This window comes from Taeniopygia guttata, chromosome 2, assembly GCF_048771995.1.
Source record: "Taeniopygia guttata chromosome 2, bTaeGut7.mat, whole genome shotgun sequence".
NCBI lineage: Eukaryota > Metazoa > Chordata > Aves > Passeriformes > Estrildidae > Taeniopygia > Taeniopygia guttata.
Genome location: NC_133026.1, coordinates 24,959,574 through 24,975,676, shown reverse-complemented (window position 1 = coordinate 24,975,676; position 16,103 = coordinate 24,959,574). Strand labels below are relative to the sequence as shown.

The 16,103-nt window shown below is 39.7% G+C and overlaps 1 protein-coding gene across 9 annotated transcripts in view; it reads right to left on the bottom strand.

Moving 5' to 3' along the window:
• The window catches only part of DYNC1I1 (dynein cytoplasmic 1 intermediate chain 1), a 186,048-nt gene that overhangs the window by 147,838 nt on the left and 22,107 nt on the right, over positions 1 to 16,103 (bottom strand). For 3 of the 9 annotated variants that reach the window (XM_030264700.4, XM_072925546.1, XM_030264699.4), the window contains exon 4: positions 15,613 to 15,754. In XM_030264700.4, coding sequence (XP_030120560.1) covers positions 15,613 to 15,754 — 142 coding nt within the window. The remainder of the gene's footprint in view (positions 1 to 15,612; positions 15,755 to 16,103) is intronic. The other 6 variants (XM_030264698.4, XM_072925545.1, XM_041714427.2 and 3 more) reach the window with 2 other exon arrangements.

Below are 16,103 nucleotides of genomic sequence, written 5' to 3'. Positions count from 1 at the left end.
TATTCTACCTCCTGTCCTTAGTAAACTCACTCATTCTATTACCAATGTTAACTCATTCTCTGGAGAGACAGACAAGGACATGTGCTGTACTCTTGTCATTTCAGAATGAAAAAAATCAATCTCAATACCCTGTGCATACAAAAAGAATGAAAAACTGTAATGCAAAGCTGCTTTCTCATGCAACATAAGGGCACTAATTTCCCTCAGCTTATGATCCATAGTAATATTTATCAGGATAAAAGATTTAATACTGAAAGAGAAAGACTTCTCCAAAACCAAACTGTATTACAAAAGGTCAGAGATAAAATAATACAGCAAGAAAGAACAGATTTTTCCCTTGTAACTTGACTGCAGTGTAAGTACAGTGGAAAATGGACATAAGATCTGAATGCCTGATGCAAGGCAAAGGCATCAGTGACTAATGCATTATAGATACTCCATTAAAAATTCTATCTGTGTGAAGATTGCTCTTGTAATGTCACCAAGGTCAGTTGCATATATTAGGACATACTATATAAGTGCCTGTTTCTAATTTTACTGCTGCCTAGGGGCTACTCATACATTCATGTCCAGGTTTTCCAAACTCTTAAAAGAAAATACACATCACTCATTTCAGTTTCCTCCCCCCAACATTCACTTTAAAACCTACAGGATTTGTAGGCTATTTCATCAGAAAGAATATAATTATCATTTGATTAAAGCAAGAGCTTGCAGCAGGTCTCTAGCAGTACAGTTCCTATGTTCCACCTCCAAGAATCCAGGCCAGGTCACAAGAGAGGTACCAAAAAAAAATGCCAAAAAAATATTTTGAGATCGCCCACACTCAAGACAATACTCAAATCCCAAAACTATGAGAAGAGCAACACTTATGGTTTGGGCCATTGCAGGCAGATATGTATAGAGATGTTCCTCCCTTAAGTATTTATTATCTGGATTCTCACACACAGTCTTCACCACTCTGGACACTGATACTTACTTTTAATAGCAATTTTCCCTGACTCCTAATTATATCTGTTTTCAACAGTTTGAATGCATCTGCAAAACATTTCCCAGATTTGTGCTCCACTTTGCATGACTGTGTTACCACTTGCACAAATGTGAGAAAGAGATGAGGAAGCAATCTGCTGAGTTGTCCTCTCCAGCTTGGCTGAGCAATGCTATCACAGGGAATGAGGCTGCAGGTAACAAATCTTCAGCTTTCAAGTCTCTTTCCCTGGGAGACAGAACACCAGTGGCTACACTCAGGTAGCAAAGGCTGGAGAGCACAGGGCTGTGTTTCAAGAAACATTGTTGATTTGTTCTTTGTCTCTTCCTGGCACCTGCAGAATGTCATCAGATCAAAATGAAAGTGAATGAACAGTAAAGATGTAATCTGGACCTGCAATTTAGCCAGTTTCCATGGCAATAACATAAAAAAAGAAAGAAATATATTTGGTTTAGCAACCCAAAAATGATGTTGAATAGCCCGTGCTGTCATCCTGACTAGAAAATTAAAGCTAATCTGTTTGTGATGAACAGACATTGTGTACAACATTCCTTGATCATTCAGATGAGCATTGTAGTTACACTCGTTCTCCTGTGGACTCTCATCAGTGGGGATTTTGAAATGCCACTGGATCTCAGCAGAAAAGCGGCTGCCAATCTTTTCCCAACTAGTTCATGAGTTCCCCCTCCAGACACTGCTTCATGAGGAAAAGGGTTAGGTGCTCTTCCTCTTCTTTTTTCTTACTTACTTCTTCATAAAAGAAAACTGCAATGGCTTGATTTCAATTCACCCAGAGACAGAGGCAGAGAAGGTAATGCCACAGACCCTGAGGACAAGTGCATGGCCTAGGAGTCAGCAGTCAGGCTGAGGTGCTCCCACTCTGGACCTTTCAGAGAGCACAAATTGCTCAAGGTTACCCTAAATGGACTCAAAGGATTTTGGCACAGGTCTATGTAGAAGAGATGCAAAACATTTTAGTTGAACATTTTTATGGGGAAAAGAGAAAACCATTAGACCGAGCAGGTGAAAGCAGTGCTCCCTAGCAGTCTCCTGTCCTGCAGATTTCTCCCACGGGTCAAAGGAGTGACACAGGCATGGGAAGGACCCCTGGAAACTCACTGAATAGCACAGTCAGGGCTAAGCCAGATCGGTCCACTTCCCCCACCCAGACAGCACTGACACTATTTTCGTCAGAACTACCCAACATTGTTTCAGAGCTGGGTGCTGTATCAGTCTCCCACATAGCAGCAAACAATAACCCTGTGTCATGGTCCATCCCCCTTTGACATGTTCAGTGCAAACAGCTGACCCTGGCTCACTGAAGTATAAAAAGCTGTATTACTAAATAACAGATTGTTCTAGAGTAGCACAAAGGGAATGAGGGCTGTTAGATGTTGCACTAAGAATACAAGGTACAAGTGTTATTACCTCTCTTTCAATTGATCTGCTTTCACTCTTCTCCTTTAGATAGGCATTTCAATAACCAATTTTTTTCTCAAATTTAGGACATTACTAATGCTGGTGCTGTTTCAGCTCATACTGCTGAAGAAGTAACAGATAATTTTGACACTTCATCTTTTAATAACCTGAAAAAAGAAACCAACAAGAGGAAGAGGTCCAGATGTCATATATTTACTAAAGGATCGGATGGTGAAACAACACTTATCTCTTCTGAATTCAAGTCCAAAGCATTAGGAAGATATTCAGAGCACAGTTCTAAAATGACAGAGAACTGTTACAAAATTTAAGGTGGGAGGAATTTGAACAGAAGCATTCTCTTTACTGTAGCATTATTATTATTACCATGGTAAAACAGGCACTGCCATATGTTTCCATGCTCTGTGTAACCTTACCTTCAGAAGATTTTATTCTGATTACATAATGTCAATTATGTAGATTAAAAATGTGGAAAAGACTAAAATAAACTAAAAATAAAATAAAACACTTGAAACCTTTTGGAAAATTCCCAACATCAGAACGCATTAATGAAGCATAGGTTCTGACATCCGAAACTGTCTGGAATCCATGAGAACTCCTCAGCTGATTTAAGCAACTTTGGGTCTGGCGTTAGCAGTAGTGTATGAAACACGTAAGGCAGCAGTTCCAATACATATCCTTAGTAATCTGCCATCATAAAATGATATTTAGTATCTGCAATCATGATCATATCACAACAAAACTTGGCTCTGAGTAAGTGCCCCAATCCAATGTTTTTCATATGCAACATACTGACAGCTTAGTTGTGGCTCTGCTTCCCTGCAGCCAAAATCAAATCCTCCCTCATCTGTTGCTGATGCTGCAGAACATGTGTTGTACATGATTCCTTTTCTCCCCCAACTCCCATTTCCCAGGTCAAGAGCAGCCAGGCCTGAAAATCCATGCTTCTGAAAAAAAGGCTCCTCACAGGAATAACAACAAAGTCTGCTTTTCCAGGGTCTTTTTGCAGGGCAGAATCCACTTTGCAAATCCTCTTTGCAAAAAGGTGTGATTGCAAATCACACCTTTAAGCAGAACTTCAAGGAGGAAAGCAAACACCATATTCTGGCATCTCCTGTCACCAAGAGCTGTTGTGCTCTCCAGACCAGGAGAAAACTGCACTGACATTGTACTGAGACCTGAGGTATCTCCTGAACTGAGATACCCACATGTGTCCCTAATGAAACACCATTAGATTTGACAGGCCCCAAACCAAGCATCTCCCCTTGCAGCAAAAACTGTGTCCTAAAATGACCCTTCGTATGGAAAATAGAGATGCCCTCCTTACCCTAAAATTCAGTGGCAGACTGTGCCATGACTCCACAGCTGTGCCAGGGTTTTTCAGCGATCAAAGGCCATTCCACTAAGCAGAGCATAGACTGTCACTAGATTGAAGCAAAGAGGCCAGAAATGAAGGTGGGACTTCTCCAGAGCATATGGACTCACCCATCATGTACGAAGCCACAAGGCACCTTTGCTTACCAGAGCAATATTTGTAAAATGATGTGAATGTGACTAGCCTCATTCTCCCCATCTATGGTAGGAGAGGGTCTTGATGTTGCAGAAGGTGTTTATACAATCTTCAGGCACCTAAATGAAGGGCTCCACCAGTGAATCATTACCATAAACTCTTTCCATACAAACAGGAAGGCAGGAGATTGCTCCATGCAGCCGTTCCAAGCACCCAACTTAGACTCCAATTGTGAATAGGTTTTAGAGCTGCTTTGTATCTTTACTGTTCACTCTCACTTTGATCTGCTGGGAAATAGATAAGGAAGCAATCAGCTGGAAATTGACAGCCTGCAGGCTCCAGTCTGCTTCATGCTTTCTTTTCTTCTAAGTTCAAATGCAACTAGCAAAAGAAGTGAATTAGGAAAAATGAGCTAAACAAGCCCAAAACTGCAGAGAACACAATTCTTGCTTCTGACTTTGATGTAAGGAAGAGCTTCATGTTTAAAATTACAATTTTAACCCTGGATTACAATTTCCAAAAGATTCAGAATTGCTTACAATAGGAAATCTGCAGCTTCATACTGATGGCACGTTGAAAAACACATCACATCCAGCTAATACAACCTTTAAAAATATTGGATACAACAACTGTGAGCTAAGAGATGCCTTTTAAAATCACCACAGAATAAAACGCTAAGACATGTATGAATGTATTTTTTCAATATGATACCAAATATTGTCAGCAAATCCGGTAGTATTTGTAGTTTCAATGTGTAATCTGTCATGTATCTAGACCACTTTTTTTTTTTTCAATGTCTGAATATTGCCAGAATGAATTTAAGGCTGCATAATTATTTAGCTACTTTAAAGAGTTCTGCCTGTTTCGTTATGTCAGTTTCTCCAAAGCTACTAACTTGCTGCTGATTAAATAGAAAATCTGAACTAAGAAACTGTTGATGAGAAATTACTGCAGATGTTTAAATATATGTGTACAGATAAGCTATTTGTTTTTATTCCTTTCACTCTACATTTTTATAATATTAATTCTCTCCACTGTGATTTTAACTTTCTGATATTTTTTGTACATTTGAAGTGTGTCTCCAAAACAAACTATATAAAAAACCAGGAGATTCAAAGCTACTAGTCAGAGGTGGAAAAGTACCACTCGCCTCAAAGGATGGTTTGCATCTAAGCCACTATTCTGCTGCCATCTGTGCTCTGTTTTGCAGATCTGTTCCACTTTGAAAGGATTGGCAAAAAGAAAAAACCTTCCTTGTGTTACTTGTTTTCTGAAGCACACTATAAGCACGATGGCTATCAGCAGTTAGGGAGGATTTGTGCCTCTGAACGCGACACTCACTTGTGCTTGTAGAGCAAAGTCTGCTCTGACTTCACTGTGCACTCTTGTGTTCAGAGCTGGGCTGCTACTGCTAATCATAAAATAAAATGCCTTAATACTTCAGAGAACAAGGAGTTTGGCATTGCTGCTGGAGCACAGCCAGAAGGTTTTGCTTGGGTTTGCATTTACACTTCCAAGTAGGCTGACACCTCTGACTTCCAGTCTTCACTACTAAAAAGAGCAACTCTGACCTCCCTGAGAGCACAGCACTGCCTGGAAACCGTAAGAGCCCTTTTCAGGATCGTATGAGTTTAAAACACTCTTTTAAAATTTTTTTTTTAGGTATATTTATGAAAAAGTCACGGACAAACAATATTTAAAACATATGCGTATTTCAAAATTCTTCTTGAATCAAGACTATGCTGCAGAATGGATTTAATAGTTTTCAAAAAAAAATTGACTTTTAAATCAGGACGAACAATTCTGGCAAGCCTGCAATGATATGGATATATCACAGGACCAACACCTTGCTGATTACCTTTTCACAGGATTCCACTAATTAAATCAGAAATTTAATTCATCCAATCTGCTGAATTTATCTGTTATATTTGAAGTCTGTCCTTTGGTTCAGGTCTGCCTGACAGATCTCCTGGCAATATCATACTCATACTTTATATTTTATAGCTAAAGAAATCTTAGTCTGCAAAGTTATGCTGGTTTACCAGGAGGGTCACTGTGGGCAGCAGGCTGGATCTGTGAGAACAGAAGGTCAGAGAGTTAGAACTGACACAGATTTACACTGAGTGCCAGATACCAAAATGGCCATTGAAAATGCAGTAATAAAAAACAAGGGGACAAGGGGGCAAGACACAAGTTGTTTTATGCCCTAAGCAAACCCTGAAAACTCTTTTTCAAACACTATTTTTGTCTTGTTTTTTATACCAAGAGTAAGTCTTTACAGCAAAACAGAACTCAAATGATCACAAACGTAAAGAAAGAACTTGGCAGGAGTTTCATATGCTATCAGCCTGTGCAAATGCTTGAGAGGAACTTCAGTACTCACATTAGGAGTCTTTGATCCAGACTCCATGGATATACATATAAGGAAAGCTTTCTCATAAACTTCAAGGGACTTCGGGTACAATCGCAACAAAGACAAAATCATATTTAATAGCCCAATATAGGAAAGGCAATCCAAAACCTTTCAGAGGACTCAAAGAGGTTAACATGAAGGCTGGAACCTACAACTTTTAGGTCTGGTATTATTCAGATGAAGGTGAAAGATTTCAGCAAATTTTCCATTTTGTTTTGATACTAAAATCCAGTAACTATTAGCCAGAAGAAATGCTAGTGTTTCCCTTCCTTTAAACAATTTATGTTGTGGTAGAAAAAGCTAAATCATTCCAAAAGGGATGAGATTTTGGTTACAATTAGGGTTGATAACTCACTGTATGAGAGTTATCAAAAATTTTTCAAATTAAAACTCAGATTGACTTTTAATAGACCAGCTCAGAAATTATTTTCTGAATTTGAACTATTAAAGTAAATAAGTACATATAAAATTTATTAATCAAAATCAGTTTTAAAGGGAAAACCATTTCTTTTCATAAGTTTTGCTTATGGAATTTTTATATGGCATACTTAGACTGTTTCAAAACTCCTTGTGGAAAAAAAAATAAAAAAGAAAAAGCAATATCTCACCAGTGGCAGCAATTCCCACTCTACATATTTGAAGGAAAATTAAAAATTGCATTAATGAAATAGTTACTCATTGAATCTTTTTATTTTTCCAGATAAAACTTAAAATTGTGAATGGAAATTTCCTAAGGTCTTTTAATAGGCTAGAGAAGGAGAAAACATCAATATGCACAAACTGTACCAGTTTAACTATGTTAAACAATTTAACATGGGAAGTGATCTTACACAATTTAATTAAATTAAGATGAAATTCAGTGCAAGAGAACCGTTTAAGCTGAGCTAACCTCAGCAAGTAAGTTGTTTTGTTTTAAGAGGATTAGTGTTTTATTCCCTAAAATCACCCGATTGTCTGACTAAATATATGATGATATGCCTGTAAATAACTAAAGAGAACTAACTATAGCTGGGCTGATAACCTAAATGGTTAAGTGGGGCTTTATATATTATTATTTTCTTCTGGATTCAGATGGGGCTCAGGTTTCCAAGGCATTTTACCAAGCACCCTGGGAATGGCAATCTTCCCTTCTCCTTTGATTTATAGCATGGAGATGCTTGCTAATGAGAAAAATAATCAAAGATCTGGAGGACTGAATTCTATCAATCCTTTAGGAAGGAAAGCATGAAAATCCTTAATGATGCCAGAGGCTCACATGCTAAAAGGATTGCAGATGATTCTAATTAATATGGACCACTCAGACTTTGTAACAGGCATACACCAAAAAACACTCCCTACTTTCTAGGTCAGATATACAGACACTTGAAAGCAACTGCCAAACATCAGTCCCTAAGGTGTCTGCTTCTGTTTATGGGCTAAAAAAAAAAAAAAAAAAAAAAAAAACCCAAAAAAAAACCCCCAAAAAACCCCCAAACTGACAGGGAAAGGCATTAGATATTTAGGGCTAAATATTCATTGGATGTAAAGAAGAAGGATTATGGTTCTTTTTTTGCAGGAAGAAAAGGAGGAAAAACAATGTAAAAAATCTGCCATCCTTCAGCCTTGCATCCTAACCTATGCAGGGTGATCCATGATGTGCAAACAGCCCAACACAGCCACCCACTGCTACCCTGTAAACAAGCTGATGTTGGGAAGCGTGAGAGATTGCAGCATCTCTTTAAAAAGCAGCAGAGTTCCCAGGCCAAAGACAGCAGAGACAGCCAGGGTTCCCCCAGGCAAATGGAGGAGGCTGACACTGTCACTGCTTCACAAAAGCCATCACCATTCAGGTCAGGAAGGCTTAAGGCAAGATTTGGCCTCTAAGTCTGCTGGAAACTGTAAAATTAAACATGTGCCAAACGATTCTGACAATGGAGTTGTGGTAAATTAAATGGAAAAAAATGTAGCAGCTGAGTGTTATTATTCTCTGTCCTGCCATGTAACAGTGCACACCCCATGCCGAGCCCGAAGCCACCATAACAGAGTGGGAACACAGCATCCCAGGGGCATCCCGCTTATCTCCAGCCACCAAGCAGAAAACTTCTCTTGACTCTGCAGTGTGCAAAACTGCCAAAAATCCCTAGGGTTACAGACCTTCTTTGTCTGAATAAAACACCATGCAGGCCAAGTTCGCCATGAAGTCGTTATTTTCCCTCAGTCTTTCCTGTAGCTCCCTTAGCGTCTTCACATTGTTCCGTACTCCCTTTTGGCTCAGCCCATTTATGAAATAAGTATGCCACTAAAGCAGCCATTTAGAAAGCATTTTGTATGTATAAATTGATCCTACAAAAAAGCACCATAAAGGAAATAATCCACTACAAATAACTGTTACAGCTGCTGCTCCTGAGGCAATACATCACAGGCCCACTTGTCCTCCTGGAACAAGTGAAGAAGGATCCCTGTCATTTCTGAATGTGGTAACACAATGAAATGTTGGTAATGCAAAGCTGAGTGGCAGTGATGAAACAGCATCATTGCACAGAACCTGTCAAATGCATTTATTTAATGATAAAGCAGCTAAGCCCGAGGCAATATGGTTCTACTGGCAGTGGTTTTAGCAGATCTTTTAGAAACATGGTTTTGCTAATGTCTGCGAGAGATGTTTACTGCAGCTAAAGAGAAGATAGAAAATATGCTGTATGGAGTATTAAAGGTCATCCACTACAATAATCCAACCTTCCTGTGCAAATGAAATAGAAACCAGAATCTACCTTCTTTTGCCTTCTTTATCTGTCTAATTAAACAGAAGACTACACACTTAAAAGGGAGAATGGCATTCTGATACCCTTTCTTCAGCTTGTTAATGTGTTATATTACTGTTCTAAGTAAGAAGCTATTTGAAAATTAAAACTGAGTTGCCAAGTCTGAGGAAAAAAGGACAGAATCCAAACACTTTGATGACTTGTACTCATGAGAGATCATAGAATAAAAAGTATCTTTCCGATTTTAAATATTATGTAGTAAGAATGCACTGGAGTAGAGATACCTTTTTTTTTTTTTTTTTTGATGGTCAGTGAGCAAGATTAAATACAAAACTGTAAAATAATGACATGCTTTGACTCATATGGTGCCCAGATGCTCCAGAGCTATCTCTTTCCTTTTGATTGTGTATCCAAAAAGCCTGAAATGTTTGTGTTTGACAGTCAGACACGAAGTAATGTGGGGTTAACACAAGACTGGTGTGTGTGTGTTTAGATGCTGCAAAATAAATCAGAATGCCTAATATTTATACAAAAATGAACAAACAATATGCTCCAGAGAAAAGGGACTGGAATCATATCTGTTTATTCCTGCACCAGGCCAATGCAATCTAAGAGTGAACATCAACAGATTGAAAGAAAACATATCCTAGTGTATTTCTTTTTATCACAAAATGGCTCAAAGTTGCCACGGTAGATGCAAGGAACAGAAGATCACATCAGATGAAAACATACACAAATGCAGAGTAATACTGTTAGCAAACTTCAAAACAGAATGAGAGAGAAGAAGACATGCTCTCAACTCTCTATCAGTAAGGACATCAAGCCTAATGTGACAGCTGCTACAATATTCTCTGGAATACAACTGGGGACATTCAGAGGTCACAGTGACTGCAAGATGAACTGATGTAGTGGACAAAAAAATCATGCCACGAGCCAAAGCCAAAGGCAATATTGCTCCTCAGAGTAAAGTGCTCCAGCATTGAAGACAGCTGTTCTATTTCTAGGATTGCTCATTTAACATATTTTATGCAGAATTAAAAAAATAGTGATGATGAGACAATCGATTCTAGAGTGATCTAACGTCTCCAGCATTTTACCGCTACAAAATCTCTTTGAGAAATCCAGTTTCCCTTTATTTTTTGTTTTCTTTGCTACCTAATGCAATGCTCAAGCTCATTCTCACAGGGACTTTCATTAAATATTTAGAGCTTCATCTGAAGAAGGGCTAACCCTTCATACACTGAAGGAAGTTAATCGATTTCAGTGCATAAAACTTATCTCAAAACCTGTGATATCAAAGGAACAATAACATAAATAAAGTAGGAACTATTTAAATCAAGTATTACATTGTACCCTAATCCAAATAAGAGCAATAATTACACAATGAGTAGCTGTAGCCAAACAAATCCATAGCACAGTCCAATGGGCTATGAGAGAAATAGCACAAAATAATCCGGCTTACACTATTTTACAGCAGATAAAGCACCATTTTGAAATAACCATCCTCTGAAAGAAGCCATCAGAAGATTAATATCTTTGTCTTTATGTGAGCCCATAAAATAATCAGGTACCTAAACTTATGCACAACAAAATACACAAGTTAGAAAGCAAAAGAGCACAGATAAAACTCTTGCAGAAAGAAGGGCAACCATTAACCCTTACATATCCAAGACAGCTGAGCCTGGTGCAGTTCACTGAGCAGATGGAAGGTAGGAAACCTTACACCCAGGCTAATGGTTTCTCATGTTCCCCAATGCACAGCAGGAAATGCTGCACGCACGCGACTCCACAGGACACACACACACAGTTCACAGTAAATGAGATGCTACTGTGCAAACCTACTATTGTAGGATAGTGAAGCTAACTGGGAACACCCTACATGTTCCCAGGAACACACAGAAGCAGTGAAGGATACAGGGCAAAATGGGCCACAGAGATAAATCACACCTTGGAGCTCCTCCCAGCATACCACATGCCAGGTGAACACAGGACCCCCTGTAGGTAGCACGGGCATCCACACCAATGCAGGCTGGCATGAGCCCTGAAAGCCACCCAGCCACAGCAGCACCTCCTCCCAGGACAGATGTATTTCTGCTATCTTATGTTGAGTTGACATGCAAAGTGCAGTTGGACCCTACCTGAGCAGGATACAAGGTCTTTGCAGGAAACTGCCCAGCCCACAAAATCTTATACTGCATTGCCTGGCTCTGAGGCACTGTACAAGGTTTGTCCTTGTGCACTCCCTCAGACAATGCAAACCCAAAATTCATGGTCGTGAGTGCTGCAAAGATGAGATTTATGAATGCCTAAGGTATGCTGAGTAGCAGAACATAGCTCTCCATGGGCATGTTTCATGGAGCTTCCATTATATTAGTTAGCATTCTCTCTCGCACACTAGGGTAGCAAAAGTTCAGAGTATCCACCAGGGAGATGTATACAGTTATTACAAAAGAGTTTTATATTAATAGAGGCAAATTTGTGTTGCACACTATGCTACAGCATCGGACCTCTCAGCAAATGCCTTTACCTCAGCTGTTTTTTTCTCATGCATTCAAATCTACATTGAAGTTGTGCATGTCTGTGCATATATAAGCTGACCATCAGCAAGAGGACACAAGGAATCATCAAAATGCTTACAAAACACTGAACAAATCAAAACACTTATCCCGAAAGAGCCAAATATATTATATTCCAAGGAGAATCTCCATGCAATCCTACAATACTGTCTTATGAAAAATGAGCCATGTCTGAATACATCATATATGAAAGCTCTGTGAACCAATGACCCATCTATTCAGAGATGGGTATCTGCTCAGGCTACGTAATTTTCCCATCCTACCTGTGTAGCACAAGCACCACAGGCATAAAAAAAAAAGTGGGATGTGTAAAGAAATGTGGAGACAGGTAAGTTGCTCTCTGAGTAACAACTGGGCTCCAATGAATTGTTCAGTGTAACCTGGTAACTAAGCTCAGCACCAGAATCAAAGTGTAACACACCTCTGCCTACCCAGAAATGATCCCCAAGACCACAAAAACAGATATAAAATTTGGGTCTCCTGTACAACTGAAAGCATTCAGTCAGCAGTTTCCAGAACAGTTATCCATCTAACATCTGCTTATTCCTACAGTTGCTATCATGGCTCAGAGGGAAGCTGGAATGCTGTTCAAACCTAATGTTTTCCCAAGTGACAAACAGCAAAATGGTACTAAAGATTAAGCAGCAAAAAAAACCCCATAGAAACCTGGGATGTGGAAGACAAAAATGATTGCACATTTCAGTGCTATAACAAAGTCCACCCCATCTCTTCATACAGTGAATGGTAACAGAGAAAAGCCAACACTGCTCTGGCTATTGTGCTGGAGATAATAGAAAATGGTCCATTATCAAGGATAGCAGCACTACTAGTCTGTAGGTCGCATGGCAGAAGTGACTACTGTGACCATGCAGCTTTTCTTCCTGTGCAACAAAAGGGCTTTTACAACTTTAATCAATGAGTTATTGTTTGACCTATTATCTGCCTGTTTGCAACACACATTATCCTGGACCAGCAACAACCAGTGATAGAAGACCCCACAGAGTCTTTAGGTATATTGTTTTAGCAATTAATTTGTCTCACTAGTGAATTTTTTTCTGTTTTATATTTTTCCAACTTCAATACCAAACACTTTGCTGCTTTCACCTTTTCAGCTGGAGGAGCATGTTTGATCATGTAGCTATTACACTTGGTGAGCAAGTTACCAGTCAGTTTTCATCCTGCAAAGTAAGACTGAGATCTGTGGTTCCAGGACTACAACTACTTACAGTATTCAAGATCTCCAGTTTATAAATTTTCTTTCCTGAAAAGCAGATGTCATAAACCTGTGTTTCTGGCTGAACTACAGTCACTTTTATATAAGAAATCACATATGCTTGCTGATCAAAGCGTATCTCAAATATACTTGGTGATAATTGGACCAACAGATTAAGTCTGGAAACTACCAGAAGTACCAACAACTCGAAGTATGAACACAATCTAGTTCTGTATTCTGTACCAGAATCTGTTCCCTCTTATGGGAACATATGAAGATCTCCTGCATTCCTTGAAGCTTTCAAGAGAGTCTCTCTCCTGTAACAAGCCAAAATCTGTGACTTCACAGATTTATTTTTTTTTTTTTTTAATTATCCATCATCTTCCTCCAGGGAACACTTCAGCAGTGAGTAATCAGACTGCCTGCAGGATTTCTGCCAGGCTGTGTGAGTGAGCTTGTAATTTCTGCAGCAGTTAGCAACAGCAACAGACAAGCTGTGATCGCTGAGATTGGGGCATTAGCAGCTTTGAAACCAATCTGCTCACCCCTAAAGCCTGAGCTCAGCCTAGTACAGAAAAGGGAAAGATCTAACAAGCATGATGGCATGACAGGCCATCCAGCAGAACTGCCCCCTCTATCACAGAAAGTGAAATGGAAAAATAAATTAAAATGAAGCAGGATAACCTTGTTTATACAGATACACAGGTAATAATATACGCAGTAATCAAAATAAGTTAGATGCACAGTCTGGACACCTCTCAGAGAAAATAGCTGAGGTGGTTTCATCCTGTTTACCCACTGTGATGACAGTTCTACAAGATCTTCCTCGCCAAGTCTGACCACTATCACACATGCAGGCTTGAGTGCACCTGTTCACATAAACACTGAGCACATCTACCTGCACCCAGCGACACTAATTCAACTAATTGCCACTCAATACTATCCACTGGTTACAGACATTCCCCAGGGCCTGGACCAGACATTATTTCCATTGCCACAAGCCAATCGCTCCAGGCACACAGCCTTCCTGGCACACAGCACAGCCCTTTCAATACCTGAGAATATGCCAAGCAAACTGGAAGACTACAAGCAAGGTTTTAGGATTCCCACTGAATTCCTAGTATGGCCACAAGAAGCCAGAAAATGGATCCAAACTGAAAGCCCACAATGCAGAACATCATGAGCTCAGAAGAAGGGGACAAACTCCATTCTCCTCTGAAAGGACACGTGGTCATGTGCTTTCATTGCTTGCTGCTGACAGACAGCCAAAGTACTAGCATGGGTAACAGCCAAATAAATTCTTCCAAGAGTCTTTTTTTACCTTAATGGTAAAAAAATTACACCATTAAGGTTCAGAGGAAAAGCTGGAATTCAGAAGTCTCCATCCAGTTTTGTCAGAGCTTCACACAGGACTGTGGTAAATAGCTTCATCCTGAACAGCAGGCTATACTTCGCTTAAAAACTATTTTCGTTCTACTCAAAATACTTTGACTTGTTGAAATCTACTGCGTTTACTTATGAAGGCAGAATTACACTGTTTTCTGTGTTTTAAACTGCTACATCTCACAGGCTAGGGCTTTTCACTTAACAACTTCCACTTCTTCTAGAGAGTAGACCTGGGAGCAGGGCTGAGCTGATTTAATAGCAGCTGTGCAGCACCCACATCGCAAGGCAGGGTGTCTGCATCTGGCTGAAGGGGACACAACATACTCTCTGCTTATGGAATTGTGATTTTTCTAAGGAGTAGGTTGGCATGGCATGAAATCTGGTGACCTGAAGCTCTGTCACATTACAATCTGTGTCTGGAGAGGTATGATACGATACCTACTTGAGCACTGTTACCTACAGAAAGTAGTCACTGTGCTTTCAAGCCATTAGCAGAGTCTTGGCCCACAGACTTGGATGAGCTGGCAGCTCAGCTCTATGTTGAATTAGTGTGATACAAAAAGAGCTATTAGGATCCATCTTTTACATTTCTCAAAACATACAGTATGGCTACTTACATACAGTATAGATGCTCTTACTTTAACATACCCTTCTTTACCAGCAGCATCCCCACATTCTCCCTTCTTTCCTATTCCAGAGAAAGAATTATTTTGGGATTGCCACTTCATTTTTTATTTCCCCCATGGAAACAAAAATAATATTACTCTTTTTTCCATCCCTCACACACATTCCACTTTCTAACAAGAACAGAGCTGCTTTGCTTCCATTCTGCATGAAACTCTCCAATATCCAGAGTTTCCAAGGCAGAATTGCCAGCAGGTCCTGGGATGTTTCAGCCTGTTCCTGTCCAAGTTCTTCTTTGCCACTGTCAGTGACACACACTGCAGGGAGCAGTCACAGCAACCTGAGGAAACTTGGTGTTGCATGAGGAGGAATTCCAAGGGGACTGGTTAGGTGAACAGAGAACTCAGCATGACTAACAGGTTCTACCCCTGAACACATCTCCCTTTTGTCTAGTGTATTTCCAAACATCATGAGAGCTTTATGTAGGCCATTTCAGAAGTGTAAATTCAGCTCTTGCTTCCACTATAAGGTTTGCTGCATGTATTTATTTGCCTCATATCCAAGACCATTCTTGCTGGACAGTAGCACCCAGTGGACGATGCAGAAATGAAAGTACACATTCAACACAGCATGATCTCAGTTACAACAGAAAAGGAAAAAATGGGGACGTAAGAGCAAAGTGAAAAAAATCTCACATTTATTCAAGTCTGTTAACTCTGTGTCTTACCTTCCTATGGGTCCCAGATCCCCTGAGTCCTGGCTGCCTGCGTCACTGGGTGTGCTCACTGATTTCGAAGAGGGAGACATAGGGGTTGGGACTAAATAATGAAAATAACAGGTATCCCATGTTAACACATGCAGCGACTGCACTGATGAAGAGCAGTGTCAGACAAATCAAAACCAATGGACCAAAATGATAGTGGATGAATGAGTAGGAGAGTTTGAAATGGTGAAAGCAAATAAGGAAGGAAAGAAAAAGAAAAGGAAGAGAGTCAAGTGAATTTTATGTCTTCTGGAAGTGTTAAAACTGACATGTATCTAGACAGGACTGAAAGCCCAATGGGAATCTACAGCTAATCAATGGAGAAGATACCTGTGGAAATAAAATAGTACTTGTTTTCTTGAGTCTGGTTTGCAGTTGACTTGCAAAAGATTTTAAAGGTATGAAGAAGTATCAGGGGCTTGTCTTGTCAAAAAACTAAGTGAACTCTTCTGGCA